The sequence below is a fragment of the Artibeus jamaicensis genome, unplaced genomic scaffold (genome assembly GCF_021234435.1).
Source record: "Artibeus jamaicensis isolate MK-2021 breed Jamaican fruit bat unplaced genomic scaffold, CSHL_Jam_final contig_886, whole genome shotgun sequence".
Classification (NCBI taxonomy): Eukaryota; Metazoa; Chordata; class Mammalia; order Chiroptera; family Phyllostomidae; genus Artibeus; species Artibeus jamaicensis.
The window spans coordinates 368,127-395,874 of NW_026522002.1; the positions used below are offsets into that span (position 1 = coordinate 368,127).

General features: G+C 62.7%; 1 protein-coding gene across 9 annotated transcripts in view; it reads left to right on the forward strand.

Moving 5' to 3' along the window:
- CAMK2B (calcium/calmodulin dependent protein kinase II beta) overlaps positions 1-27,748 on the forward strand; it is a 52,224-nt gene that overhangs the window by 22,496 nt on the left and 1,980 nt on the right. Inside the window, exons 4-22 of one of the 9 annotated variants that reach the window (XM_053654827.1) lie at positions 1,824-1,878; positions 3,306-3,371; positions 8,627-8,699; positions 11,288-11,390; positions 11,465-11,548; positions 12,095-12,189; positions 12,285-12,407; positions 12,517-12,600; positions 13,227-13,269; positions 14,091-14,165; positions 18,212-18,252; positions 18,343-18,414; positions 19,474-19,518; positions 20,861-20,909; positions 21,921-22,034; positions 22,278-22,358; positions 23,030-23,143; positions 27,348-27,423; positions 27,535-27,629. In XM_053654827.1, coding sequence (XP_053510802.1) covers positions 1,824-1,878; positions 3,306-3,371; positions 8,627-8,699; positions 11,288-11,390; positions 11,465-11,548; positions 12,095-12,189; positions 12,285-12,407; positions 12,517-12,600; positions 13,227-13,269; positions 14,091-14,165; positions 18,212-18,252; positions 18,343-18,414; positions 19,474-19,518; positions 20,861-20,909; positions 21,921-22,034; positions 22,278-22,358; positions 23,030-23,143; positions 27,348-27,423; positions 27,535-27,629 — 1,488 coding nt within the window. The remainder of the gene's footprint in view (positions 1-1,823; positions 1,879-3,305; positions 3,372-8,626; positions 8,700-11,287; positions 11,391-11,464; positions 11,549-12,094; positions 12,190-12,284; positions 12,408-12,516; positions 12,601-13,226; positions 13,270-14,090; positions 14,166-18,211; positions 18,253-18,342; positions 18,415-19,473; positions 19,519-20,860; positions 20,910-21,920; positions 22,035-22,277; positions 22,359-23,029; positions 23,144-27,347; positions 27,424-27,534; positions 27,630-27,748) is intronic. The other 8 variants (XM_053654821.1, XM_053654825.1, XM_037150303.2 and 5 more) reach the window with 8 other exon arrangements.

Genomic DNA, 27,748 nt, shown 5'->3' on the forward strand with positions numbered 1-27,748 from the left:
GGACGGGTGACTTTGTGCTGAGGGCCCACGTTGCCACCCCTGGTTCAGCCCGCAGCTGACCAAACTGTAGAGCACGGGAGGGGGAGCACACCTGTCAGGGACAACACAGGTCCAGGGATGGGGTCTGAGAGGGACCCCGTGGTGGCCCCCTGGCCTGGGACTTGGGGAGCAGGCCCTGGAGGAGCTGAGGCTCCAGCAGAGGGGTGTGCATCCCTGAGACTCCTCCCCCTTCACCCCGGGCTGGGGTGTCTGCTCCTGGGGCTGCCCCACTAGACTCTTAGGGGCTGTGTGGTCCTGCGTGCCTGCCACCTGCCTGTCTTACTTGCTGTTTTTATTTAAATAGATTCTGGCAGTTCGCTCTTTCCTCAGCTCTGTCTGAAGCTGTGGTTCTGAGGTGCTAGCTAGGTTTTCTTCTGAACCATTAAAATAATATGCAACTATTTTTAAGTATTAAAAATGTATTTTTAAACGTGTCCATGTGCACACAGCCTCAGCTCCCACACAGACCCCGGAGTCCTCCGGGGATGGAGGGCGGGTCCCATGGGTGGGTCCCGGTGGGTCCCGCCCATGGGACCCGTCCTCCATCAGCAGGGCCTGGGGTCTGGCTCCCGTCAGTGGTGCTGTGGGGTAGGGGTCTGGGCAGGGTGGCCTCCACCAGGAAGAAGGCCTTCGGCTTTCCAGAATTCTGGACCCCTGGGAAGTCAGGTCCCCTGCATGGGAGCAGAGAGAGGTCCCAGCAGTGTCCCTGGGGGGGTTCTGTCAGGCTTTGGCCCCAGGTCACAGGTCACTGCAAGCACTATGGGTTTCCTGGAAAGGAGAAGCTGGGCCCCTGGGTGGGAGGGACCAGAAGTGGGAGGATGCTGGAGACAGTTAGAAACTAGGGAGATGTCGAAGGCACCAGCTGGGGGTGGGGGCCTGAACCCCTCCCTGTCCACACTGCTGCTCTCGGCCTTTGTGGGCTGTGGCCCACTTCCCATGTGTAACCTCTCGGGATGGTCGGCTCCCAGTGGGGGAGCCGCGGTCTCCTTAGAGACAAGGTAGGCCCTGGGCAGAGGAGACTTGGCTGTCTCCTCTGCCCAGGGCCTACCTTGTCTCTAAGGAGAAGCTGAACCACCAGGGGGTGGGGGCCCAGCCCTACACCCTACTCCCCACAGGCAGCACCCCACATGCTGATCGTGTGGCCATGAAATGCATGCAAACCCTCGGACGTTCTTCCTTGGAGAGCTTGGATGCCAAGTGCTGAGAGCAGCATCCAAGTACGGCTGCCTGGGGTGCAGGGCAGAATCCAGTACCTGGGGGGGCGGTGTCCAGAGCAAACCATCCCCAGAAAAATTTGCTGTTCAGGGCTGCGCACCTCCTGCTCAGGGAGAGGAGGTGCTGGGCTGGCCTCCCCATGCTGGAGTTTAGTTCTCTGTCACTAGCCCCATTGTCATCACCGGCCTGGGCCGGCACGGCTGTAGGCTCAGGGGTAGAAAAGCATTGTACTGCTGACCTCACAGTCTGGAACTGGAGCACCGGGTCGGAGCCTTTGAGACTCATGTCTCGCTGGGTGTGTGGCCATCTCTCTGGGGTCCTTGCCCCTCGGCTCCTCTCCCCATGCCCCTCAGTGGCTCCTTTGGGGCCCAGTCTGTGAGCCAGTCCAGACACCTGGGCGGCCCTTGGACATAGACCTGGGGCTGCAGACCAGCAGGGCCCGCGCGTACACCCAACTCTGCCTTCCTGCCCCATGTTGTGGGAGCCCCAGGCCCTGGGAAGGGTGAGCTCACCCCCTTGCACCAGGGCAGCTCAGCCGCCAGCCCTCACGGTCTCTCCTGTCCCCACAGTGCGCCTGCACGACAGCATCTCCGAAGAAGGGTTTCACTACCTCGTCTTTGATCTGTAAGTGCTCAGGTTGGGCCTGGGTGGGGTCTGGGGCCGCCCTTGCCCCTGGTGGGCAGTCCCAGGTGCCTGCCCAGGCTCCCCCACCTTCCCATTTGCTTAGCAGTGAGTGATGCGGTCCCAGAGGCCAAGGCCACGGTGCTGGGTCCTCTTCTCCAGCAGGAACACACTGGAGAGAGGAAGGGGAGGCCTGCAAAGGGGCAGGTGCTTGGCTTCCATCCCCTTGTTTCCCTCAGTGTGTCCCCCATGGCGGGCACCAGCATGTGCCTGTGTGTAAGAATGCCCACGTGTGGCTCCAGATGCACATGTGCGTTTGTGTATGTTGAGTGTGCGTGTGTGGATGTCAGCATAGATGTGAGTGATGACACGGACACGACTGTGTGTGCATGCATGATCTGTGAGTACATGCATGTCTCTGTGTGGAGGTGCATGTACTGGGTGTGTGTGCTCCGTGGGGCATGTGCACGTGTGTGCGTGTGCGGGGGCTGAGTGAGAAGGCATCTGGGGCCTCCGCCGCCCTCCCTGGCTGCTGAATTTAGCAGCGGTGACCTCACCCCTCGCTCCCAACAGCGCCCTGCGAGGCTGTATTTAGCTGTCTGTGAGTCACCACCACGGGGGACGGGGCTGCACAGACGGGGGTGGGCAGGGGCCATGTGCCTCAGGCCGCTCTGTGTGGCCTCCAGGCTGTGACAGGGCCAGGAAAGCCCCACTGGGTGCTGCCACCACAGTGACGGCTGCACAGAGGCCTGGGGAGCCCTCAGCCCACTCTGATTCCTCGGTCAAGAGGAGCCGGGACAGTCCCTGCAAGGGTGTGGCCACCTCAGTAGCCCTGTGTCCCATAAGACACTACTTTGAGTCACCAGTCCGGTGGCCAGGGCTGCCAGGCCAAGGCTGGACCCTGAAATGGCCACCCCCTGGTCCCTTAGATGAGGCACACACGCTGTCATCCCTGTTTCCCCAGGAAGTGTTTGGACCACCAAGCTGGAGCGGGGCCTTGTCCAGTTGGTAGCTGATGGGTGTCTGTGATTCAGGAGCAGACAAGGGGGAGGGAATGGTGTGTGTGCATGCTTGTACGTGTAACTGTGTGAACATGTGCACATGTGCGTGTGCCCACAAGAGGCTATTGTCCCTCCTGGCCCACATAATGGGCAGGCGTGGAGAGAGGCTGAGGGGGCCAGCAAGAGAAGATGGCTGGTGTCCCCTGGGGAGTGAGGAAGAAGGGCCCCTGGAACCCAGTGCTGTGGGAGAGGGTGTGAGGGCAGACTGTCGGGTGGCGCCCATGGGAGACCTCGCGAAGCCAGCAGTCCTGGTGGCAGTGGCGATGGTGCAGAGGGGTTGGTGGTGGAGGTGGGGACGGTAGAGACAGTAATGGAGGGGACAGGGTGACAGGGGCCCCCAGATCATGACTTCTGTGTACTTTCCTGCAGGGTCACTGGTGGGGAGCTCTTTGAGGACATTGTGGCAAGAGAGTACTACAGTGAGGCGGATGCCAGGTGGGTGTGGACCCCCACACCGCCCTGTCCTGCCCTCCCCTTCCTCAGCCCCACTCCTGCCCCTCTGGCCCACGTTGTCCCGACATGGACCAGGCAACTGTGTCAGCCAGACAAAGTTGTCAGCCCCCAGACTTGTCACCGCCTGTCAAGTGTGAGGGCCTGGGCCTCCTTGCTTTCCCCAGGTGGGAAGTGCCCCACAGCGGGGTGCCATCCTGGGGGTGGCTGGTGGCAGGTGGAGAGCAGGGTGGTCATGGGCACCCTCCTGCCCCTCCCTCAGATGTCGGTTGATAACTCTCGGCTGGCACCCCCAGGCCACCTTCCTCACGGGGACGTAAAGTTTTCAAATGCTTGTCCCAAAGACAGATCAGGATTCCCTTTCCAGACATCCTCCAGGGCCACCCTTATGACAAGAGAGGGCCCCTGTGTCTGGCTGTTGTCCCTGGAGTCCCCTCCCAGGGTCTCTGAGGCAGCGGCAGGAAGTCAGGTTCCCGTGCAAGGGATGGAAGAATGGGGACTGTGTTGGGGTGGGGCCTCCGAGAGGGTGCTGGGCACCCCTTCCCCCTGGGTTCAGCCCTCACCAGAGGGTGGAGGGGACTGGTAGCCTCAGAACTGCAATCTGCAGCGCGGCTGCTGGGGGTTGGCAGGGCCCCACCCTGGAAGGGTCAGCCACTGTGACCTGCTGTGTCCCATGCTTGTCTGCCAGATGCCACCCTGATCCATGGCCGGGATGTCACTCTTCATAGTGCCTCTCATCTTGGAGGCCACTGAGGGCGGTTACTCCCTGCCACGCCACCTGGTGCCCGGCCCAAGGAGACACACATTGACAAAAAGAAAAAAAGCTGTCAGTGGCCCTCTTTAGGGGGTAGAATTATGGATGCATTTCAGCTTTTTAATCTTCTTTGTCTATTTTTAAAAATTTCTTCAATGAATATGTATTACTTTGAAAAATGAATATTTTTGAAGTAGCTTTTTGTGACTTGCTTCTGCACCCACAGGCCACCTTGCCTGTAGGTGACAGCCTGAGGCCCTGGGAAAAGGTGTGCATGGGTCCTGGTGAGCCTGCGCTGGACAGCTGGGGCTGGGGACAGGGGCGGTCAGGGATGGGGAGGCGAGGCCAGACCCGAGGGTGCAGGGGCACTGGCTGATCTTCTGAGGCTCCTGGATGAAGGACTTTCATTTCGAAAACACCCTGGGAGAGGCCTGTCTGTTTCGAGAGGAGAAAACACTTTTTATTTTCCACTTACTGAAAAAGTAGAAGGTGGGGCACAGCCACCTCTGCCCACTCCGCCATGCTCTGTGGGTCTGTCCTGGTGTGGGTGCCTGCCTGCTTGCCTGTGGGAGGTGGGGATCCAGGGCCCAGGCCACCCTCACATCTGCCAGGGCCAAGGGCTCCTGGGCAGCAGAGGCAGGCCAGGCCTTGAGAAGAGGGTCCCACTGGCCACCCCCAGAAGGGCTGTCATGGCCCACATGACATGGTCTACGAGTCCAGCCCCAGGCTGAACTTGCACTCAGTGAAGGGATAGCACTTGGATGCTTGGGAAGGTTGTTTGCCTTCACTCTCATTTCCCTGTCCGGACCATGCAGCCTGGCTCCTGAATCCTCAGCGCCGGCCACTGGGCCTGGCCCCAGGGCGTGATGCAGGCCCTGCACTGCAGCACGAGCCCTGAGGAGGAGGCATGGCCCACAGCCCCGGCCCCACTCAGGCCTAGGGTCCCTGGACCATTGGCCATCATCTCACAGGGCCTTGCTGTGGAGCCCTGTGTACGCCCACAGGCTGACCATACCCCTGACCTCACCACATTCCCCGACCACACCCACACCCCCATCCAGGCCCCATGAGGCCCACATCTCCCACCATGCCCAACTGCACCCACACTCTGACCATGCCCCCATGCCCCTGCCCACATTGCAACTGTGCCCCACAATCCAGCCATACTGCACACAGGCCCCCAAACACCTGCAACCACGAGCCCCTCCCTCGCCACCTGCCCCTCCCTCTCAGGCCTCACCCCTTCACTCCGGGGGATCCCTTCCACTGGCATCCTGCCCTCTTTTGTGGTTGGGCTTCAGTGGCCTTTGGGGCCCCTTGGCATTGGCCCCAGAAAAAACAGGGCCCCCGCTCTGGGGCTCCTCCCAGGATGCCTAGTTCCTTCTTACAGCCAGGCCAGGAGGAGGCGTGGCAGGGCAGAGGGACAGTCCTCCAGCTATCCCTGCTGGGAAAATTCCCCCGGGGGTCCTGGACCCTCCTCTGAGTTGGAGACCTGCGTTTGACCATGGAGTGGGTGCTCTGCCTGGGACGGGAGGGAGTTTGGCCATCACCACGGGCACCCCAAGGGGACTACATTTCCCCTGGGAACCCCCAGAGGAAGGACTCAGGGTTGTGGGAGGCAGGAGCCCCCAGACACCCAGAGCAGGGCCCTGCCCTGGCCAGCGACCTTCCAGGGCGTGCGCAGGGCTTGCTGCTCAGAGCTCAGCACAATGAGTGGGTCCCAAGCTCGAGTCCCTGGAGGGGGAGGCCAGGCAGATGGGGCTGCCTCTCTGAACTCTCCTGCAGCCCAGGAGGTGGGAAGCAGGTGAGGAAAGCAAGGCATCTCTTTTCACACGTGGGAAAGCAAAGTTCAAAATCTTTACAACCCACCCTAAAAACCCTAAAAACCAATGTGGCTCGTGCAAGATAGTGAAAGGGCTGTGGGAGCACTGGCTGTCCCGGAGAAGGAGAGGGACCAGAACCCAGAGCACATGTCCAGGACTGGCCAGCCTCTGGGATGCCCCTCAGGACCACTCGGAACACGAAAGTGACTTTCTGAATTGTCAGAACATGACAAACGGTCCCATGAGGAAGGGAGGAGACCTCTGGACCGACCATGGTCAGGCGACCTCATGTCCTCAGGCCATGGTTTCAGTCAGCTTGGAGGCAGGGCAGGAGCAAAGTAAAGGGGTTCCCAGGGGCTGTCCCCAGAAGTTCCCACAGGCAGGGCTGCTGGAATGGGCTGCTCTCCAGGCAGCTGGGTGTCCTGCCCGCTTGTAGGCTAAAGAGGTGACCCCCATGCTGGGGACACTGTGAAGAACCAGCTGGAGATGGGCCAACACTGCCTTGTCGGCAGGTGGTCTCCCGTTTTCTCTTGCGGAGCCTGGTTTGCTCATCTGGCTCTTCGTGAGCATGGGGAGCAAGGCCAGGGAAAGTCTGTGTCCTACCTGCACGGGTGTCCCTCAGGGTGTCCCTGACACATCAGGCAGGGCCTGAAGGACAGTGGACAGGGCAGAAACGCAGGGCTGGATGTCAGCGCTGCTGGCCCAGCCCACGATGCTCAGGAGAGGTGCAGGCCGAGTGCCACTCAGCAGGAGTCCTGCACCCCCGGGAGGGGAATTGGAGGAGGGCAGGACCAAAGCCCACCTGTCCCAGTCCACCTTATGAGTGGAGCTGTGGCAGACAGACATTTGGGGAACACGTGCTGTAAGGCAAGGGTCAAGGACACACCTGAGAGGAGAGAATAGCACGTTCCCGTGGTCACTGCAGCCACAGTCAGTGGAGACAGATGCTGCCCACATACCCACATAGAGGACAGGCTGCCTGCGACTGCAGGGGGGACCATGTGGGTGCTTTGAGGACACCACACACGGAAACTTGGGAGGGCATTCTGGAGGGTGAGGCCTCTGAGCTGAAGATACAAAACCCAAAGCTGGAACCAGTATGTGCGGTGTCGGATGGTCAGGGCTGAGAGGCCTCCCCAGGGTGTGGCGGGCTGGTCACAGAAGGAAGGTTAGGGTCTCCACAGGCACACAGGGCTCACAGCTAGGTGCACGGACCACTCCCCACCAGGGAGCAGAGCCAGGGTCTGGCCTCAGTGGTGCAGGGCGAGGCTGATCAGCTGGCAGCCCCGTGCAGAGTCCCAGCAGCTGTGCAGTGGCCTGTCCTGGCGGAGCCTTCCAGAATTTGGGGGAGGGCGCCTCCATGTGAACAGGACAGGCCTCTGGACCAGCCTGCAGGCCAGGCCAGCCCGAGGGGTGTCTGAAGTGACAGAGCAGAGGGGTGGGGTGGCGCTGGATGTGGCAGGAGCTGGGGGGTGGTGACCAGGGGTGGGGGCGGACAGAACGGGACTGTGGTTCCAGCCCTTGGTGGCCATCAAAGGGCATGGCTGCCAGGAATCCATCATTGTTGGTTCTCGGCTCTGGGTTCTACCGCGGTGGGGGAGGAACTCTGGTCTGCTCTTCCTTGCAGTGGCTGGTGGTCTCTAGATATGTCCATTATCTTTTGGGGAGTGGGCTGGTCCCCACCCATTTGCCCCATCTGTCATCAGGAACATCAGGAGAACAGAGCCTCCAGTTGATCCTGTCATTCCACAGGGTCCGGCAGTGGCAGGAAGTGTCCTGGGGGAATCTGCCTGTCTCCCCCTCGGCTCAGCCAGAGGGACTGTGAGGGAGAGCCCAGGTGATGGGCTCCAGACAACCTGCAACCTGCCAGCCTCACGTAGCTGCCAATGCCACAGGGGTGGTGGGGGACCCCGTGGGGCCTGTGCCTGGCTTTGGGGGCTTCTGGAAACCTTTTGGACATTTGGTGGGGCAGGCTCAGGCCGAAGGGTCTTGTGTGTATGGGGCTGGGGACGTCTGACCTGATGTGCAGGTGACGTTGTAGAGCTTGGGTGTTGGAGGTGCCTAGGGCAACCCGGACTTTTCCCTGGGGCCTCTGGGCTGCTGCAGAGCTGAGCTGTCCAGTCTGGAGTGGCGGGGGGCTGGCCGCTGGTGTGGGTGTTCCAGTTTATTAGAGGTACCTGCTCTGGCCCACGAGTGATGGGGGATGCAGCATCGGCACTGCCCACACCTGGGTGCCCACCTGCCCTCTGTCCTCTGTTCTTTCACCTCTGCCCTTTCCCTGCCTGGGGTCCCCAGCCTGCCTTGTAGGGTGTGGGCTCTGCCCTGGCCTCCCTCTCAGATGGCCAGCTCAAGGTCAGGCTTGGCCAGTATGAGCCTGGGGAGGCGCTCTGTGGAGCCTGGCAGTTTCCTCTGAGTGTCGCCAGGTGGGCCTGGTGGGGGGCGGGGGTGGCCCAGGGGCCTGGCCTGCCTGAGCTGACCTGAAGGTGAGGAAGGGACCCCAAAGGCCTCCCCGGCCAGCGTCTCTGTTCCCACGTGGCGGACAGCGCCTTGACTCCCTGCCTCCTCCGGCCCTGCCAGGCTGGAATCCCCCTAGTGACACACAGCCCCCACCCTGGCTCCTGCACCCCCGGGCCCCGCACTAATGCACGTGCTGTCTGCCGCAGTCACTGCATCCAGCAGATCCTGGAGGCGGTTCTCCATTGCCACCAAATGGGGGTCGTCCACAGGGACCTCAAGGTGAGTCCCCGCCCCGCGCTGTGCCGGGGTCCGCAGTCTGTGCCTGCATGTCCCAGGAGAGGAGGCTTGGGGCACCATGTATGTGGGGGCTGTTCTCACACATGCGCGCATGAGGTGCGTGCACGTGTGAGACTGTGCGAGTGATGAGTGCGCGTGCGCGTGCATGCGTGCGCGTGCTCGGGACTGCGCACAGCCTTCGCACCCCTAGGCTCCAGGGCCAAGAGGGGGCAGCTGTCAAAAATCAGTCTGTGAGCACGTGTACCTTCCGGGTCTCACTCTCTGCTCTCTGGGTTGAGATGTGGACCTGGCAAGTGAGACCCATGCGTAGTGTGCTCAAGGGCGGGGGGGGGGTCGGGGTCCGGCCTCTAGAGTCTGCAAACTCCCGGCCCCTTCCCCAAGTCCCTGTGGCCCTCGGCTCAGCTTGGCCCTGGGTGAAGTGGCTGCAGACCTTCCAAAAGGCTGGTCACCCTGGGACATAGGGCCCGTTGTGGGGGGAGGGGAAGGGGAGGGCCTTTAGGGGGAACCCGGGCCACCCTTCCCCCTCCTTCTCCCGCTCACTTTCTTGGACTCCAGCTCTCTCCAGGCTGGTTCCGTCGGTTTCCTGTCTGCGGTGGGGGACCCTCTAGTGGCGGTTGAGACAACCTTCCGCTGGCGCTGGCACTGAATGAATGGGGTCGCACCTTCCATGGGCCATTGAGGGCATGTGTGTGAGAGCTGAGCTCCGTGCGGTGCTCTGAGGACTACATCATGCCAGGAGCAGGCCCAGCACCCTCTCCTGTGCCCTTCCGTGTCCCGGCTCCCTTTGTGCATGTTCCAGTGATCACCGTCTTTTCACGTGTCTGCCTTCTGTGCTTGTGCCACTGCCGGTCACTGTGTCTTGTCTGAATGGGCCTCACTCGGGACCCCTGAGAGGAGGGGCCATGGGAGCAGGCAGAAGTCCCCACCTCATTCCCAGACCCCAAGACCCACAGCCAACTTTGAGGCCAAGGCAGAGGCATGGAGCAGACACACGGGAGCCCTGCTGGGAAAAAGGATGTGGGGGCAGGTCTTTCAGCCAGGTCTGGGGAACAGCCTGTCCCTGCTCTGGAGAGGACCCTGTCCTGTCTGAGTCTCTCAGAGCTCTGGCCAAGGAGGGAGAGTGGGGACAGCAGAGAGGCCGTCTCCATCAGGCAGAGGGAGGGGCCCAGCAGGGCAGCAGCTGCTGCTCTTTCCCAGGGCAGGGATCTGTAGATTCAGGTCCAGCCCCAGCTGCATTCCTGCCCGATGTCAGAGGTCGGGTCCCCGGCCACCTCATGCTGGCCAAGCTTGGCGCTGACACACTCTGACTCTCAGGAGCCCTAGAACTTCCGGTTGTAAGCAGTGTCCACAAAGCTGGGCTGCGGGGTTGGTCTTGGTGGTGTTCAAGTGTGTTGACATAAAAACGTCCAAGCCTGTAAGGAATTTATGAGGGTTTTCTGAGCCACATGGAGGACACTGCTGGGGATCAAGGTCAAAGACCCTCCTGATAACAGTGTTTTGTAGGTTCTTTTGAATTAAGGGGCACATGAGGAGGGAAGGTCACATGGAGGGGGGAAAGAGCGAAGTGGGGAGGAACTGCAGGACAGGGAACTAGGTTGTGAGCTCTGTTGAGGGTGGTTCCCCCACTTCAAAGGTGTGTAATCCTGGATACACAGAAACAGTGGGCCAGGCTGGCTCAAAGCAAAGGTCAGCCTCTCACTACAGAAGCTGCAGTCCTGGGGCCTGAGGACCCACTGTGATCCACAGAGCTGGGGATTTGTGGTCAGATCGCCCTGTGAAACTACTTGCCATGGAACCCTTCCTTCTTGTCCCCAAGTGGCCCTGTGGTCTCTGCGGGCTTGCCTGTGGGGAGGGAGCCCTGGTGGTCTGGGATGAGGAGTCCAGCAGCCAAGGCTCTGAGCACTGACGGCTGGGAGGTGGTAAGGCTGGTGACATAGGCTGGGACGGTAGGAGCCCAGCATACGGGGCACAGCATACAAGTGTCCCCGTCAGACCTGGGACTGATGTCCTTCCTCCCTGAGCAAGGGCTCTGCTCCCTGAGGTGCAGAGGCAGGCCTTTCCTACCTGTGCTGTGGGCTGGATGGGGGCCAGATAGAGCCCCTCCCACTGAACTGAGAGCCGTGGTGTGGTGGGCAGATGTGCTGTGCTGCCCTGGCTTAGGGGCCCTTGCCATTCCTCCTGGTCCTTAGGGGTCAGCACCTTGCAGGAAGTACCTGCACCCCCATCACACAGCCCCCTACCATGTCTCTAAGCAGCCAGACATGGGGCAGGGGGGGATACCCCACTGCTGACGGGGGCCCACCAGGGCTGATAGGGTACACTCGGTTCTGGTCCAGCATTCTGAGTTCTCTGTCCTGGTCTGCAGGGTCCCAGTCACACTCTGAGAGCCAGCTTTTCCCTGAGAGGCTTCTGTCCCTGCCCCCAGGGGGCAGAATGGGGTGTAGGCTGTGGGGTGGGGCCCACAGGGGCCAGCAGTACTGGGGAGACACCCACACAGCAGGGTCAGACCTGTGTGTCCCTTGCAAACCATTGTCACCTCTGTTTTGTCCCCCTTTGGGGGTCCCCTGCAGCCTGAGAACCTGCTCCTGGCCAGCAAGTGCAAGGGGGCCGCGGTGAAGCTGGCGGACTTTGGCCTGGCTATCGAAGTACAGGGGGACCAGCAGGCGTGGTTCGGTGAGCACCCGGCTGGAGGGGCAGGGAGAGGGGTCTGCTGCCCCAGGCACTTACATGGCCTTCCCTCTCCACAGGGTTCGCTGGCACGCCGGGCTACCTGTCCCCAGAGGTGCTGCGCAAGGAGGCCTATGGCAAGCCAGTGGACATCTGGGCGTGCGGTGAGGCTGGAGAGCAGGGGAGAGGGGGCAGTGGCGGGTGGGGGTGGTGAACGGGGCTGGCCTGGGCACTGCCCCAGCCCAGAACCCCTCCCACCCAGACTAGACCTGGGACCCTGGCTATTGCTGTGCTCATGATCCCTGCCCCCACTCCCAGCACCCAGGGTGCTGGGCCTTGCTGTGCAGGCCACCTTGTGGAAGAGGGTATGGGTGGGGCAGAGGTGATGGATGGGGCTGTGGGTAACATCACTGTTTGCCAGCTAGTGACAGGTGCTGACAGGGGCTGTGGGGGAGGGGAGCTCCAGGACCCCAGTGCCCTCGTGGGGTTTGCCAGCTTCAGGCAGGCCCCCGGTCCTTGTTGGAGCTGAGGCACTGACTGCGGGCCCACAACTGCGGAACTGGACTTCTGATTCCTGTGGGCCTTGCCCAATGCCCCCCCCCCTGCAGTGGCCAACAATGGGCCGGTGGCCTTGAGGTGGGCTCCGCGGGTGCAGGGGCACGTGGGCCTGGGTGTGGGCCGCGGCGTGAGCCCACTCCTTGGCTCCCCAGGCGTGATCCTGTACATCCTGCTGGTGGGCTACCCGCCCTTCTGGGACGAGGACCAGCACAAGCTCTACCAGCAGATCAAGGCCGGCGCCTACGACGTGAGTGCCGCCTCCTGACCCCTGACCCCGGGGGGGCCAGCTCCTGCAGGGCAGTGTGGGGGCACAGACTCCCCGAGCACTGTTTTCTCCTCCAGTTCCCATCCCCCGAGTGGGACACAGTCACACCTGAAGCCAAAAACCTCATCAACCAGATGCTGACCATCAACCCCGCCAAGCGCATCACCGCACACGAGGCGCTGAAGCACCCGTGGGTCTGCGTAAGTCGCCTCCACACGGGGCCACCCTGGGTGGGCTGACCCCGGGTCCTGTCCCAACACAGGCAAGCTGGCCTCTGCCCTGAGCCTCGCCCTGGCCCCTCTTCCACAGCAACGCTCCACGGTGGCCTCCATGATGCACAGGCAGGAGACAGTAGAGTGTCTGAAGAAGTTCAACGCCCGAAGGAAGCTCAAGGTGAGGCTTGGGCCCAGCACCAACCGGCGCCCCATGGAGGTGCCTGTCCCCTCCAGGGCCCCACGCTGGGGTCAGGCTGCTTGTCAGTAGACCACAGCATGTCAGGGGGACCCAGTGCCCCCGACATGACACCAGGTGCCCATAAGTGGGCCCGGCCTCCGGTTGTGCTGCTGGCCCCTCCTCAGCCACTCATGCCTTCCCTGAGGGCCCGGGGCTACACCCCTGACCCTCTGCTTGGCTCTCCCACTCAGGGCACGGTAGTGAGGACGGCAGCCCTAGTGCTTGGGTAGACAGGGTGGTGGGGGAGAGAACGGAGAGGGGTGGTTCTGGCCCACCCTGCATGCCGCATGCAGGGGCGTTGCCGAGTACAGTCCAGCACACTTGGCTGTGACTATCAGGGACAGGCAGACCCCAGGGGACCCCAGGGATCCTGAGGCACGTTTCAGGCCCTGGTCAGGGGGCAGTTTAGGGCCCAGGGTGTGTCACTGTTAATTCTGGAAGCGAGTGGCTTGTCTGGGTGCGGTGGGTGAGTCCTGCTGGACACCTGCAGGCTGAGGCCGGGAAGGGGTGGGGATGGAGTCCTGGCTGGCAGACAGCCCTGGCCTCAGCCGTGGGTCTCTCCCCAGGGCGCCATCCTCACCACCATGCTGGCCACCCGGAATTTCTCAGGTGAGAACAGCCTTCTCTGGGAAGACTCAGTGGCCTGCTACCCACCACCGGCCCTTCTCCCACCTCAGCCCCGACCCCGCTGCTGCTGGCCTGGGCCCTGTCCTCTGAGGGCAGGTCTGCCCCACCTGCTCCTGGGCCAGGAGGCCGCCCGGCCTGCCCCTGCGTGTTGGGTCTCTGTGTCCCCGCCTGACGCCCCAGCTCCGTGTGTCTGTCCAGGTGTAGGTCGGCTCCTCTGTGGCCTGTCGTTGTCCTGAAACTTCTGAGCACCGTCTTGTGTGTGGGAGGTGAGAGGGGGGTCTGGAGCCTCTCTGCTGAGCTCTGGACACGCTGGTGGCCCCCTGCCTGGGTCACAGACGGCGGGCGGGGCTGGGGGCGTGCGGCCGCTGGGGTGGGGGGTCTGGGGCCCTGAGGCCAAAGGCCCCGACAGGCCCACCAGGGACAGCATCACCCGAGTGGGGCCGGCCGCCCACTCCCTGTTGTGTGGCTTGCGTGTGCGGAGTCCGTGGTCCGTCCTCGCTGTGTGTGTGCATCTAAGTGCCCTTCTGTCCCTTCGCTGTGGAGCGGGGCCCTGGGCGGGGCCATCATTGATGGGGCACATCCTGCCCACGCGGGGCCTCGGGCTCTCTGAGGAGGAAGGAGGCAAATGCTCTTGAGTGCCGCTGGCCCTGCCTGGCTCTGGTTCTGCTGAGACAGGGGCTGTGGAACTGCCGCCCCCTCAGCCTAGACTCTAATCTTCTTCTGCTTCCTTTGTCTCTTCTCTTCCCCCACCTCGCCCCCCGTCTGTGTCCGCCCCTCCCCTCGTCTCTAACCGGTGCTAACAGTGGGCAGACAGACCACCGCTCCGGCCACAATGTCCACCGCGGCCTCCGGTACCACCATGGGGCTGGTGGAACAAGGTAGACGCTTTGGACCCGTGTCTGCAGCCGGCATGCAGCTCCCCTGGCTGCAGCAGCGCCCAGGGACCCGGGAGCCCTGCTCCCGAGCTGGACGTGTCCCACAGAGCCCTGGGCCTCAGGCCCTGCTTAGCCAAGGAGGGACAGGCTAGGGGACCCCTGACCCGGGCCCCACGTATGTCTATTTAACGGATCCCCCAGTCCTGGACCCTGAGTCTGGAGGTCGGAAGACCTGTCCATTCCGAGCCCTTTGCTTCAGAAACTCTGTTTCCACTTGTCCAACCAGTCCCCATTCAGAATGACCTTGACCATCCACAGCAAGCCTCAGGGCTGCTACTGGGGATCCCAGTCCTGACTGGGTTCCCAGGAGAAGGCCACAGAGGCAGAGACCCTGCTCCTGAGAGCCTGCTGGCTCCCTGTCACCCTTGCCTGGCCCCCCCCACAGGGGTCTCATACATACACAGCTGCCCTGTGAGCCCCAGGTGGGGGTCTTCCGCTGCCCTGAGAATGATTTGAAGGCCTCTTCTTGGTTCTTCCCCACAAGGATCCCCTCCCCCTGTCCCAAACCCACAGGGGAGACCCTGATTCTACAAGCCTGCTTCCAGGAGGCCCAGGTCAGCTCCCACCTGCCTGTGACCTAGCCCAGACCCCGTGAGGGCTGCCGATCTCAGGCATTCCTCTGGGGCCTGTAGGCCCAGCCCTAGCCGAGGGGGTGCAGGGCAGGGCGGGCAGTGCTGCTGAGGGCCAACCCTGGAGTTCCCTGGGCTGTAGGAGCCCAGGCCCTCTCTTTCCCTCGTGCCCACCCCGCTCCTGCCCCCAACCCCACAGGCTGGGCAGCCCTGCCTGCCTGACCAAGGACCCAGCCTTCCCAGTCGCCTCCTCTGGGGGCCACTAGGGCAGGACCTCCTCAGAGAGCAGGGCCTGTGCTCTGTCTGGTGGGCAGGCCCAGCAGGCTGGCCCAGAGGGCTGTCCTGAGTCACTTCTTTTCCAGCTCTTTCTAAAGTACCTAAGGGGATGGATGGGCAGGGGTCTGGGAAGGTGAGGCCAGAGGCTCCCGGTGAAGCCCTGATGACAGGCACAGGGAGAGGGGCGGGCGCCTGAGCTGCTCCCTGCCCGGCTCCCGCCTGCAGTGCCACCTGCCTGCATGAGGCTGCGTGCATGGGGGCTCCCCGGGCGCTGAGGGCCGCCTGCCCTGGGGGTGGTCAGTGCATGTGGACGGGGCCCAGCATGGCTGTCCTTGGTGACCAGCAACAGGACAAGGCAAAGACTGGCCCTGTGGGCTGAGGGGCCTCCCTGCTGGGTCAGCACACCCCAGTGGCTGCCCTGAGCCCAGCAGATAGGGGCAGGCAGGGGGCATGGCGTGAGCGTCTCAGGTACAAGGCCTGGCTTCTCTTCAGGGGATGGAGCAACCCTTGGGCATCGGGAGCCATGTCTCTGTAGAGATGTGGCCATCGATAGAAGCCCTGGGCAGGCCCTCCTCTGCCTTTACCCCGAGGGTCTCGGGGAGCTGTGGTGGCAGCCATGGCCTGGCCTGAGGCCCCCTGAGGAAGGGGTGGGGCAGAGGGTCGGTGCTCGGTCTGCATGGCCCCACTGGGCCATGACATGTGCCATGACATGTGTGACTCAGGAAAGCACAGCAGCACCTCTGGAGCCTGTGACTGCTGGCGCAGACGGGCCCAGCAGGGTGTGGAGGCCCTTTCTCCAGGAGATGAGGGGCCGCAGCTGCACTCAGAGGTTCCCGGGGCTGGAGAAGGGGGCTGGGCTTAAGCTGTTGCTTGGAGCCCAGGCTAGGGGTCCACAGGCCACAAGCAGCATGGTCCGGATCTCAGGCTTGACAAAATTGAGGACCGAAGGGACCATCTAAAGACCCAGGACTGTTGTAGGGCCTCCTACTGCCTCTGCCTGAGGCCTGACCCTGGAGCCCCCTCCTTACCCAAGGGGCAGACTGGGCAGAACTATCTCTTGCGCCGCTTCTACCTCAAAGCCGTTGGGAATACCACTGGCCAAGGCCATGTGGCATGGGGGGCAACTCAACCCAAACCATCCTAAACTGGAGAATGGGGGTCACCTTGCTTGGCTCACAGGCCAAGTACCTTCGAGACGGGCTGGATGCCTCCTCGCCAGGCCCAGCTGACCATGTACAGCCAGCTGGTTGGCCAGCACAGACAGGGTCCCTGGGCTCCGTGACCTCAGATGACTGCCACTGGAGGGGCGGTGGGGCCCAGAGGTGAGGTGAGCAGGGAGATGAGAGACTGTGCTCGCCAGGATGAGGAGACTGTGGTGGGGAGACTGGTTGGTTTGGGGGCTGTGCTGTTCCTACGCTGTGGGTGGTGGGAACGCAGGTTTCAGCTGTCCCCAGGGCAGGTTTTCACATGGCCCCAGGAATCTCTGGTCCTGGTCAGACAGAGGGCAGGTCTTGAGTCCAGCTGCCCAGGCCTCATCCTTGGGGGGCTGGGGGACAAGGAAAGGGGAGTCTGTGGTCCTTCTTTTGCAGGGGGTGGCTGGGGGCAGGGGGTGCTGGTGAAGCTGCTCTGTGGACCCTGGAAGGGAAGCTTTGAGAGAAGCAACAGGTCCCCAGGGGCCAGGGAACTGTGTTCGATGTGGCCACTCGGACTGCCCCGCAGGGCCTCTGACCTAGCAGCCACCTGTGTCCCCACAGGTTGCCCAGAAGGCAGCGACGAGGCCTGGACCTTGAGGACAGTGGTCAGCAGGCAGTCCAGCAGCCCTGGCCCTGGCCTGGTCACTGCCCCGAGGGTACTGACCATGCTTCCCAAGCTGAGCAGCATAAGGAGCCCCCTCAGAGGGGCTTGCTGTGCAGATAGATGCCCAGCCCACCCACCTCTCTGCCTGAGTGCATTCCCAGAGCAGGGGAGTGGCGGGCGATGCCAAGGCTGCTAGCAGAGGGGCCCTAGGCCTCTCTGGGTCTGAGTGCCCATCTGTCTGCCCCACTGGCCAGGGCAGCAGCCTCCAGGGCTGCTTTCAGCAGAAAAGGTTGGGCTGGGCCCTCTGGCCACCCTAACCCTGTGAGCCAGCAGACTCCAATTCAGGGCTGGCCAGCCGGGGCCTTTGGAGCAACCCAGGGCCCAGGGTGAGGGGCCCTGTGCTGCTTCCCTCACCTGCACCTGCCGGCCGTGTGGGCGCTGCTTGCCTGGTGGATGGCCGGGTGGGCAGGACACGGTAGGGGTCCTGGCTGCAGGCTGGAGCTAAGCCTGAACTGACACAAGCCTTGTTTTCTCTCTCCCCTCCTCACACCCTCCCCTCCCTTCCTCACCTTTCCTTGTCGTAAGGTAAGCTGACTTCTTCTTGCAGTTTTGTAATTAAAATAAATGTCTGTGGAGGGCACAGGTGCTGGGGGTCAAGGCACACGGGGTTGGCAGGCAGACAGGCACAGAAAGGGGAGGCGGGCCAGGCTGCCCCGACCTCCGTATAGGGTGTTGGGGCAAGCGGCCTTCTGCCTGTTCTGGACATCAGAGGGGCGGGGGCTGCCCGGGCTGCGGGTGGCCCCATGCATGTGCTGGGCCCCCTCAGAGCCCAAGGTCCTGGGTGGGTGGGCATGGTGGCTGGCATGACCCCAGCCAGCTGCAGAGCCAGGCCAAAAAGTGGCTCCAAAGGGAGAAGCTGCCCCTCGGGGCTCTGGCCGTGGGGCAGAGCTCAGAGTCCTGTCCTCCAAGGAAGGGGCCAGGAGTCGAAGGGTAGGCAGGCTCATGGGGTTGGGACAAGCACCACCCTGTGAGCAGCCAGCAGCAGCCCCCTGCCCCCCAACCTGCCCAGAACATGGGGACTTAAGAGGGATGCCCAGCACCCAGCCAGGGTCCCATCTGGGGGGCACCGCCTTCCTCCTTACCGAGCCTGCCTGCCACCTGCAAGACAAGGGTCCCAAGTGGGAGGAGAAATCTCGGCATTCTTAGGAGACAAGGGTCCCCCCAGAGCCCTCCAGGACCTAGCTGCCCTCTCACTCTTGGGAGCCCTGTGGGCCCCCAGGGCTGCCACGCCTGGGGAGGGTGCAGCGGGCAGCCCTCCCTCATGATGCCTATTTCCTCCCCACACAGCAGCCAAGAGTCTGCTCAACAAGAAAGCAGATGGAGTCAAGGTGAGGCCTGCCCCCAGGCTCCTGCTGGGGTGACCCCAGGAAGGGGGGCCTCGTTCTCCCCTAACGCTCTTTTTGTCTCCCCCACCGCAGCCCCAGACGAATAGCACCAAGAATAGCGCAGCTGCCACCAGCCCCAAGGGGACACTTCCTCCAGCTGCCCTGGTACTGCACCCCTCAGCCCCCCACTTCCTAGCCTTCCTGCACCCCGGCTCTGTGGTGGCCTGGGCGGTGGTGAGGTTCAGCTCCCAGCCTGCCTCTGACGAATGACAGTTGGCCCCTCCAGCCCCTGCTGCCCTTGGGTGTGGGGTGAAGGCGGACCCTCAGCCTTGCTGACTGGTGGGTCAGAGGTGAGAGGCTTTCAGGGGGCCTCTGAGGGTAAGACACAGGACGCAGGGTGCTGCCCCAGGCTGCTCTGCCTTCAGCAGGCCCAGGGCCTGCAGGGAGCCGTGCTGACGGGGGCCTGCCCCAGCCCCAAGAGCCGCACAGACGCACTGTCAGAAAGCCTGGACTTCACTGTCTCTGCAGGGAGATGGGAGGGCTGTTCTGAGCCCACCCACTGACCTGGAGGGAGGCAGAGACCCCGTGGTAGTTTCCCATCGAAGTCATCACAGTTGTGTCCCTCAGGCTGGAGGTTGGCGTGGGACACAGGCTGGTGTGGCTGTGCTGGCCTGTGGCTGCCCAGAGCAGGGGACCCTGCAGCAGAGGGGCAGGCGTACAAAGGCTGAAGGGCCCTGGCTCTAGGCCTTGCCTGAGGGCTCCTGTCCAGGGCAGCCCCACAGCTGGTGGTCAGGACTGTGGCCCGAGTGGAGGTTGGGTCTGCTGGTCCACAGGTTCCCAGTGAGTCCCTGGCCCCGCCCCCACTTGTGGGAGCCAAACCGAGGTCAGGCCAGGCACAGGGCCGAAGATTCCCACAGGCGGGCTTGCAGCCAGCCCCATCCTGGACCCCCGCATCCCACGCGCCACTGCATCCCATGCCATCTTCCAGCCTGGGTCCTCCGCAGTTTCTCACCTGTGCCCTGGGCTTGAGCTCAGCATCGCCTCATGGCCTGGGTGCCTCACCTGTTTCATCCTGCTGGCCTGGCCCTGGGCCCTCTCACAGCTGCTGCCCCTCCAGGCACCCCCTCCATCCTGCTGCTTGTCTCTCCTCTCCCCAGCTTCACTGGACACCCACTGTCCCTCTTTTCACCTCCCTCCTTCCTTCCTCTGTGCTTCCTTCTGTAGGAGCCTCAAACCACCGTCATTCATAACCCTGTGGATGGGATCAAGGTACTGCACCTCCCGCACCCTCCGCCGAGCTTCTGCGGGGGCAGGAGGCAGACCCCCAGCCCCAGGGTGTTCTGGGCATTGGCCTTGTGAGGGTGGGGGTCCCGCAACCCCTTTCAGGACAGACAGGGCCCCGGATGCCATGACCATGCCCCCTGGGAAAGCCCCAGGCACTGCCCTCGGTGGCGTCTCTGCACCCAACCCCTTGGGGACACAGGGATGAGCAGCCCTGATGCTGAGAGAGGGGCCACATCTCAGGACCCTCCTGGCTGCCGCTGGCCGCTGGCCGTCTGTTCTACCCAGCAGAGAGCAGGCCCAGCTCTGCCAGGTGCAGCTGAGTGCAGAGCCCTGCTCCCAGGGTCCTGGTGGAGGAGGGCCTGGGGTGGGGGCAGCACAGACCTGTGACCTCACTCTCCTCCCCCTGCTGCCTGGAGCTTCCTGCTGAGCTAGCCCCTCCTCTGCCCCTCTCTGCTTCCACTCCCCCGGCATGTCTCTGGGGCAGTGGGAGGGATGGGCGGGTGGCCCCACTGCTTCTACGACCAGCCACCCCCACCCCAACCCAGGCCTGCAGTTGGACACCCCCCCATCAGTGGGCTGAGACCAGGGGACCATAGCCCACGGCTTCTTGGCTGTCCCAGACCCAAGGTGCTACCAAGGGCCAACTGTTTTCCCCACCTGACTCTATGTCTGGGGTGAGGCTGCCATCTCCCTGGCGAGCATCCTATGGGGTTGTGCTGTAAGCTCTGACCCTACAGCTGACAGACCACTGGGCTGGCTCCAGGCCCCTACTAGTGTGTGCTGTCGGGGTCAGAGAGTGTCCCTCAGGGGCCCTGGTGAGCCACTCCTCACTGGAAGCTTGGTGACCGGTGGATGGCACCTGGTTTTTTATGTGAAGGGCAGAAAGCCATGAGTGGGGTAGGAGGCGCTGGGCTGCGGCGTCCAGGTGCTCTGAGGCCACTGGAGAGGTGGGGCCAGGCCTGGCTGCACAGCACAGGCCAAGGAGGGGTGGGCGCCATCCTCAGGGAGGAGGTGTGGGTGCAGACGCACTCTCCCTGGGCCCCCGAGGTTCTGAGGGGGGCTTCTCCTCTCCCCAGGAGCCTTGGGCTTTGGGAAGCCTCATTTCCTCTGTCATTGAAGAGGGTCATCTCGGCACACAGGGCCTTCCCCCAACACATCTGTTGGCCGTGGGGACGTGGGAAGCTGCCCCCTGGGGTCATGCAAAGCTCCAGCTCCCTGTGGATCCTGGGGTCCTGCGAGGGCACCTCCCAAGTCCCCTGCTTACCAGGCTCTGTGGGCCGGGCGGGGCAGCCACGTTCTGACCTGCCACCTCCCTGTGTCTCCCCAGGAGTCATCGGACAGCACCCACACCACCATAGAGGATGAGGACACCAAAGGTACCATGCAGGCTCCCTGCCGGCAGGGGTGCAGGCAGGTGGGACCCCACATCAGGGCCCTCGAGTCGGACGTGTCTCTGGGGCCAGCCATGCTCAGCAGCTTGGGTGCTGGGGTCCTCCCGGCATGCTCAGGGTCCAGCAGAGCATGGCAGGCTGGGCACCCTGACCAGCCAGGAGACTGCTGCCCTTTGCCCTCTGCCCCGGTGCCCCCACTCACCCCAGGGTCCAGGCACTCCATTCCCACAAGAGGAAGGAGTTCATGGTTGAATTTGCTCAATTTCTTCTCTTAAAGTTCTTTCAAGTAGTGACTGGCTGGCTGGCAGCTGAGTGGACAACAGCCTGGGGGCCCTTCCTGGCTTCTGGGTGTTTCTGTGGCCTCGATGTGGGTGTGCGGGGGTCTGGTGCCACATCCCCAGCTCAGGCTGCTGTGCCCGACCCTCCAATCTGACCACACACCAGCACCCTCAGGTCTGCCTGGGGAGCTGTGGCCGGACGCTTTGCAGTTTGGGGACAAAGGCCAGGCTGCCACACGGCAGCTGTCCTGAGCACCCCATACCCCAGAGCAAGGTGAACACAGGACTTCGACCGGGGAAATGGGGCGTTTGTGTGGTCACCCAGACTGAGATGGGCCAGAGCTGCCAGCTTGGGGGCTGCCCTCCAACCCACCCTGGCCTCTAGAGGACCAGGCCTGGGCTTCAGGCGGGTGGGGGAGGGGATCAGCCCCTACGCGTGGTGGGGGGAGGTGGGGCTCGTGCACAGAGAAGGCCTGTGGGCACACACAGCCCCCACCTTGGCTGGCTTCCCACATCTGCTGTGAGTGGACAGCCATGGGCACTCGTGGGGAGATGACCCCAGAACCCCTGGACCCCACCTTGTGGTCTCAGGACGGCCGCGAGCTGTGTCACAGGCCCGGGGGTTCTCCAGCTTAACCACCGCCTCGTCTCTCTCCTGCCCCCTTCCCTTCTGCGCTCTCACTGCCTGCCTCCTGTTCATTCCTTGTCTGTGCTGCCACCCCCATGGCCCCCAACATCCCGAGCTCAGTGAGGAGGGGCTTGGGGACCCAGGAAGCCGAGGGCCCCCCACCCTGCTCCTCTCTGGTTCCCATTAGCCCTGCGCCTCCTTCGTGTAAGTGGCTGGGCCCCCTTTGTTGCAGGGCCTGTAACTTCTCCTTGAAGGGCCTGTAGCTCCTCTCTGAGGGGACACTCAAGAGCCAAGGGTGGACTGAGCCCCCATACCCTGTGTGGGTCCTCTCAGGGGCCCAGCTCGCACTCCCGGGGGGATGGGGCTCCTTGCTCCCCAGACAGGCCCAGGGTGGGGGAGACAGCAACCTCCCTCTCCCCTCCTCTTGTGTTTGCCCCATCTGCCCAGCCCCCAGGGTCTCTGACATCCTGAGCTCTCCCAGGAGGGGCTCGGGGATCCCGGAAGCTGAGGGTCCCCTGCCCACCCCATGTAAGTAGTGTGGCTCCTTGTGCCTGCTGGCGCTGCCATGTGCCTGGGCAGGGGCACCCTTGCTAACAACCCAGCCCGGCTCCCTGTCAGTACCCCCACATGCATGCTGCCCAGACCCCAGGCGGCCCCCGAGGCCCTCGGGCTGTCCTCCTTGCCTCCTTCAGGCCGCCTGCTATGGCCTCTGCAATCACAGACTTCACATGGGTCCCAGACCCTGTTCTACCACAGGCCTGTGGCTTAAAGGGGCAGGAAAGCCTGGCCTGCCCACCCAGTGGGCTGTCCCCACAGGGCTGACAGGACCTCAGCCACATGCTCTGTCCTCCTGGGCCGGGTGCCCCTCCTTGCCTGGCAGCCTCTGCTAAAAGCATCTTTCCTCCCCCACGTGCCCCTCTGCCCCCACCCCCGCCCCCCGTGACCATTTCCGTCCACCTGTGACTCCCAGTGTCCCCTGTTTCCTCCACGGTCCCTTCCATCCCCCCGACCCCTCTATCCCCCCACATCCCTGGGACCCCTGTTTCTCCTCCATCCCCCCATGACCCTCTTTGTCTCCCCAAGTCCCCTTGTGATCCCCTCTGCACAGCCCCCCTTGCTTGGCTTTTAGCCCATAGGCTTTCTCTCCTGCTTCCACCCCCTACCCGCCTTGTGTTCACATGTGTTCTGTTCTACCCCAGCCCCCAGGATCTCTAACATCCTGAACACGGTGAGGAGGGGCTCGGGGACCCCAGAGGCCCAGGGCCCCCTACCCTGCCCATCTCCAGCTCTTCTAGGCCCCCCACCTGCCCCGTGTAAGTAACACTGTGAGTGGCGCTCAGGGCATCGGACCCGGCTGCAGTGCTCTGCTCCGCTCTGGAAGGGACAGCGGAGGACATGGAAACAGGCCCAGGGATTCCGCCAGGTTCTTGTGGCCTCGGAAAACAGAGCCCATGGCTGAAGACATGGGTGTGAGCACCTGTGTGTCAGACGAGAACCTGGACATGGGCTCAGGATGAATAGGCTGGACCCTTGACGTCCGTGGGTTCTCCACAGGACAGCAAAGTGCGGGGCTCAGAGGACCCGGCCTGGGTGCCGCTGCAGTGGCATCTGGGGTCTGGCTGGCTAGGGTCCAGGGTAGAAGGGCCTCGAAGGGCGAGGCTACTCCACGGCCTAGGCTGAGAGGGCCGGAAGGGGAGGCCCCTCGGGGCTGGCGCTGCCCCCACCCCAGGCAGGGAGGAGCCAGGCTGCTCCAGCCTGTCTGCCTACTGGAGCGCCTGCCAGTATCGCTTACAGGGATGGATGACACCCCAGGGCCACAGCCACCCCCACCTCCGGGGAGACTCCCGGCTCTCAGAGGAGAGGCTGCTGGGCCCAGGGCTGGGCATGGCGGGGGAGTGGCTGGGTGAGTGCTGACCCCTGCCCACCCCCTGCAGGCCTGGGGGTGGCAGCAGGGCAGAGGGGAGCAGAGCAAAGCTGTCAGAGCTGCAGAGGAGGGCTGGGGGTCTGTGGCCTGCAGGCTTAAGGCCAGGGGTTCACCAGGAGCGGCCTTGGGGGGCTGAGGACCTGCCACGAGCATTCTGTGCTCATCCTGAGGGGCCAGGCGCAATGCGGGGACGCTGGACCCCCAGCCTGGCTGAGGGAACTGGATGTGGGCTATGGGGATGGCACTGGAGCCTGGCTGGTTCACGGAAGTGGGGTGATGCTGTGGCGGACACACAGGGAACTCTGTGGGGTGGTCAGAACCCTGTCTGTGCAGCATCTCATCTGAGCTCAGAGGCTCCAGGTCCCAACCCCCAGACCCTCAGACCCTCACCTGGGCTGTGGAGACTGGAAGGGGCCCCAAGGGGGCCTCTGCTTGAATTGGCCCAGGGCTGCAACATCTCCCTTGGGTCTGTGTGGCAGTTTGGATTGGGGGGGGCTCAGCACAGCTCTGTTTAGGGGTCTGCGCTGAGCTCTAAGGGAGGCGAGGGCCATGGAAGGGGCTATGAGCAGGGCTAGATGGAGGGACCGGGTCTGGAGCCAGCTGATGTGGCCTGCCCTGTGAGGGTGGGGCCTTGGGGTACTGAGGGTGAGTCTGCCCAGCCCCCTCAGGGAGTGGGGTCTTTGCTCCTGGATATGTCCCACCTGAGTCCCTGGCTTCCCAGCAACCTGAGGGCAGGCGTCCCCAGCTGACAGAAGAGGCAGGTCAGCCTGGTGAAGAGGCTGTCTGGGACTGAGATCTGCTTTCTGTGGGACTGAGCCGGGTGCTCCTCTCCAACCTGGGGACCAGGGCCTGCCTGTCCAGCACTGAGGCCCAGGCCTAGGGCATTATCCGGGCGGGCTTGGGTCCCTCCTGTCACAAGCGTGCACCCACCAGCTGCCCCAGCATGTAGCGGGGCCAGTGCTCACCGGCACAGGCTGGGTCTCTATAATCGGGGATTACACGCAATCCTACTTGATCCTGCGCAGCTGTCTGGGGATGGCTGGAGGGCCTCTCGCCCCCTGACAAATGCCAATGGACAGGGTTGGTGCCAGCAAGGAGTCACTGAGGTCCCCCAGGACCCTTTGCCAATGGTGGGGCCTCCATGCATGGAGGCCCCACCATTCTCCCAATTCAGCCTGGAGAAGCAAAACTATGTGCAGCCAGGCTGTGTGTATGGAGTGCAGCTGCCACTGTCCCCCAGACTTGAGACTTGTAGATTTGTGCCGTGAGCTCGGAAATGTCCTTCTGTTTACTCATTTCTTTCTCTTTACACTGACTCCCATTTTTAATGACAACTTATTTAAAACCTTCAATATTTCATCCGTGAGTGGAAGGCCAGTTCACTTATAGCGCAGGGGACAGTACAATCATAGTACACTGGAAACAAGACAGGGAAATGCCACCCAGCTCCTGCTGCCTGGCCATCATCACTGTGGGGTGGGGGCAGCTCCTTCCTTCTGAGAAATTGGATGATGCACAGGGTCAGGTAGGAGGTGGGGGCTTCTGAGCAGGGGCTGGACTTGGTCCCGAGCAAGGGGCGCCCTGGAGGAGACACAGTAGGAGCTAGTGACCGTGGCAGGGAGGTGGCCGGGGTGCCAGAGGACAGGGGGCTCTCAGAATTGGAAATAGCCCAGGCAGAGGGCAAAGAGGTGGGCTGGATGCTGGATGCAGTGTGACCCTGAAGGGTCATGCATTCCTGCTCGGCACCCAGGAGTGATCAGGACAGAGCCCTGCAGGTGGACAGGGCCTGGGGTACTGGAGCTCACAGCCACCCTCCTAGAGGCCCACCTTCAGGGCCAACCAGGCAGGTGGGCTTCTCCAGTGATGACCCCCGAGTGCAACCCTGCTGGTGTCTGGACACAAGCCTGGTAGTAAAGCAAAACAGGACAGTAGCTGAAGTGCAGTGTTTACAGGCCAGTGCAGACACTCACATACACTCCCAGGGGACACACGCATGTATGCACCAACCCCTCAGGGGTCACAGCATACCTCCACTCACACACAGCACAGAGCATCTTCTGCTGTGGACTCAGTCCCCCTCCAGGTGGGATCCCAGGGGAGGAAGTGCCCGGCCAGGCCCAGTGGTGGTGGGAGGGTGGACAGGCAGGCAGCAGGGGCCGTGGGCATAGGCTTCTGAACGCTAAGTGCTTAGGGCATTGAGCCCATGGATCCACACACCCATGTGCCGCTCCCAGCAGCTGGAGTAGAGATCTGCAAGTGCCCATACCACATGGTGGCTCTGCAGGGAGCCGTGGTCCCAAGTGCACAGAAGCACAGTGGGGCAGCCTCGGCCTGCGGTTCTAGGGGGGGGGGCTTCCTGGGATCCTGTTTTCAGGTCACTTCTTGGGTCTGTGTATACTACCAGCACACCATTGCTTTAAGAAACCCCCCACAGCCCCAGCTGATATAGCTCAGTGGATTGAGCACGAGCCTGTGAACCAAAAGATTGCAGTTTGATTCCTAGTCAGTGCACATGTCTGGGTTGCAGGCCACTTCCCAGCAGGGGACGCATGAGAGGCAACCATACATTGATATTTCTCTCCCTCTCACCTTCCCTTCCCCTCTAAAGATAAATAAATAAAATCTTAAAAAAAAGAAATCCCCCACGATGTGTGCCTGTGTGTGTACGTGTGTGTGTTTAAGTGTGCATGTGAGGGCACATGAGCATGTCTGTGCAGAGGGATGTGGTGGAGCACTCACTCTGATACCTGCGATGATGTAAGGTTTTATTTCTTTGAAACATCTAGAGCAAATAAGACAATGTTCAGATTTGAGTCTGCAGGGTGTGGGCTGAATTAATATCTCTCCTTCCATATGCTTAAATTTTTTTGCATGAGAATAAATTGTAGAGACAAGGGGGTCCTGGGCGACTACCTTGGGGTCCAGACCTGTCTAGGACCAGAGGCCAAGTTGGCGGGAGCCCAGAGGCCCAGGTGTACTGCACAGGATGGACAGGTGGTGTGCTGGCTGGCACCTGGGCCCAGGACAGCAAGCAGGTGGCCACCAGCAGAGGTGGCATCCAACACCTGGTCCGCCAGCACCCAGGGAGAGGGGCTGAGGCCCCCACTCTACTCTCCCCTCTGCCGGGTCCCTGCACCCCTGCTCCTGGCCTTTAGGCAGAGGCCTCACCAGAGCCCCATCCCTTCACAGTCCCCCAGGACGAGTTGTTGGCTTTGGGGAAGACCTTGAGAGTGAAGCCCAAGTGGGTGGGACCAGGAAGGCAGGTCCCAGTGCACAGCTGCAGAGGGTCCAGGGGTCCTGGGCGGGGGGGAGGTGCTGAGGTCAGGTCCTGGGGTGTGGCCGGTGCCGTTCCCTCTTTTTGCATTTTCTAGACATTTTGTACTGTGGACGGAATTTTCTATTCTTCAGAGGTGTTTTGTTTATGACAGACAAGGGAGAAGCCTGTGGCGGCCTTGGAGGGCATGGGCTGAGCTGGACAGCTGGGGAATCAGACCTCAAGAGTCCCCCCTGAGAGGAGAGGGGGGAGGGATGGGGACTTTGTGGGGGCTGCCGCTGCGTGGGGGCCGAGGGTCACCGAGCCTGTGTCTCTGCAGCCCGGAAGCAGGAGATCATCAAGATCACTGAGCAGCTCATCGAGTCAGTCAACAACGGGGACTTCGAGGCCTACGCGTGAGTCGGGGCCTGTGTGGGTCCTGGGATCTCCTGGGTGGGCTGTGAAGGGGGGCTGGATGCCCTGGGCGGGTGCAGAGGGGTCCCTCCTCACCTGGGTCTGCCCCCCAGGAAAATCTGCGACCCAGGCCTGACCTCATTTGAGCCTGAAGCTTTGGGCAACCTGGTCGAAGGGATGGACTTCCACAGGTTCTACTTCGAGAACTGTGAGTGTGGGAGCTGGGCCGCGGAGGGTGTGCAGGGGCGGTTGGGAGCTCAGGGAAGCCCACCCACTCCATGCCCGGAGCCCCAGGCGGGCGCCGGGAGGCCCAGAGGCCAGCGGCCG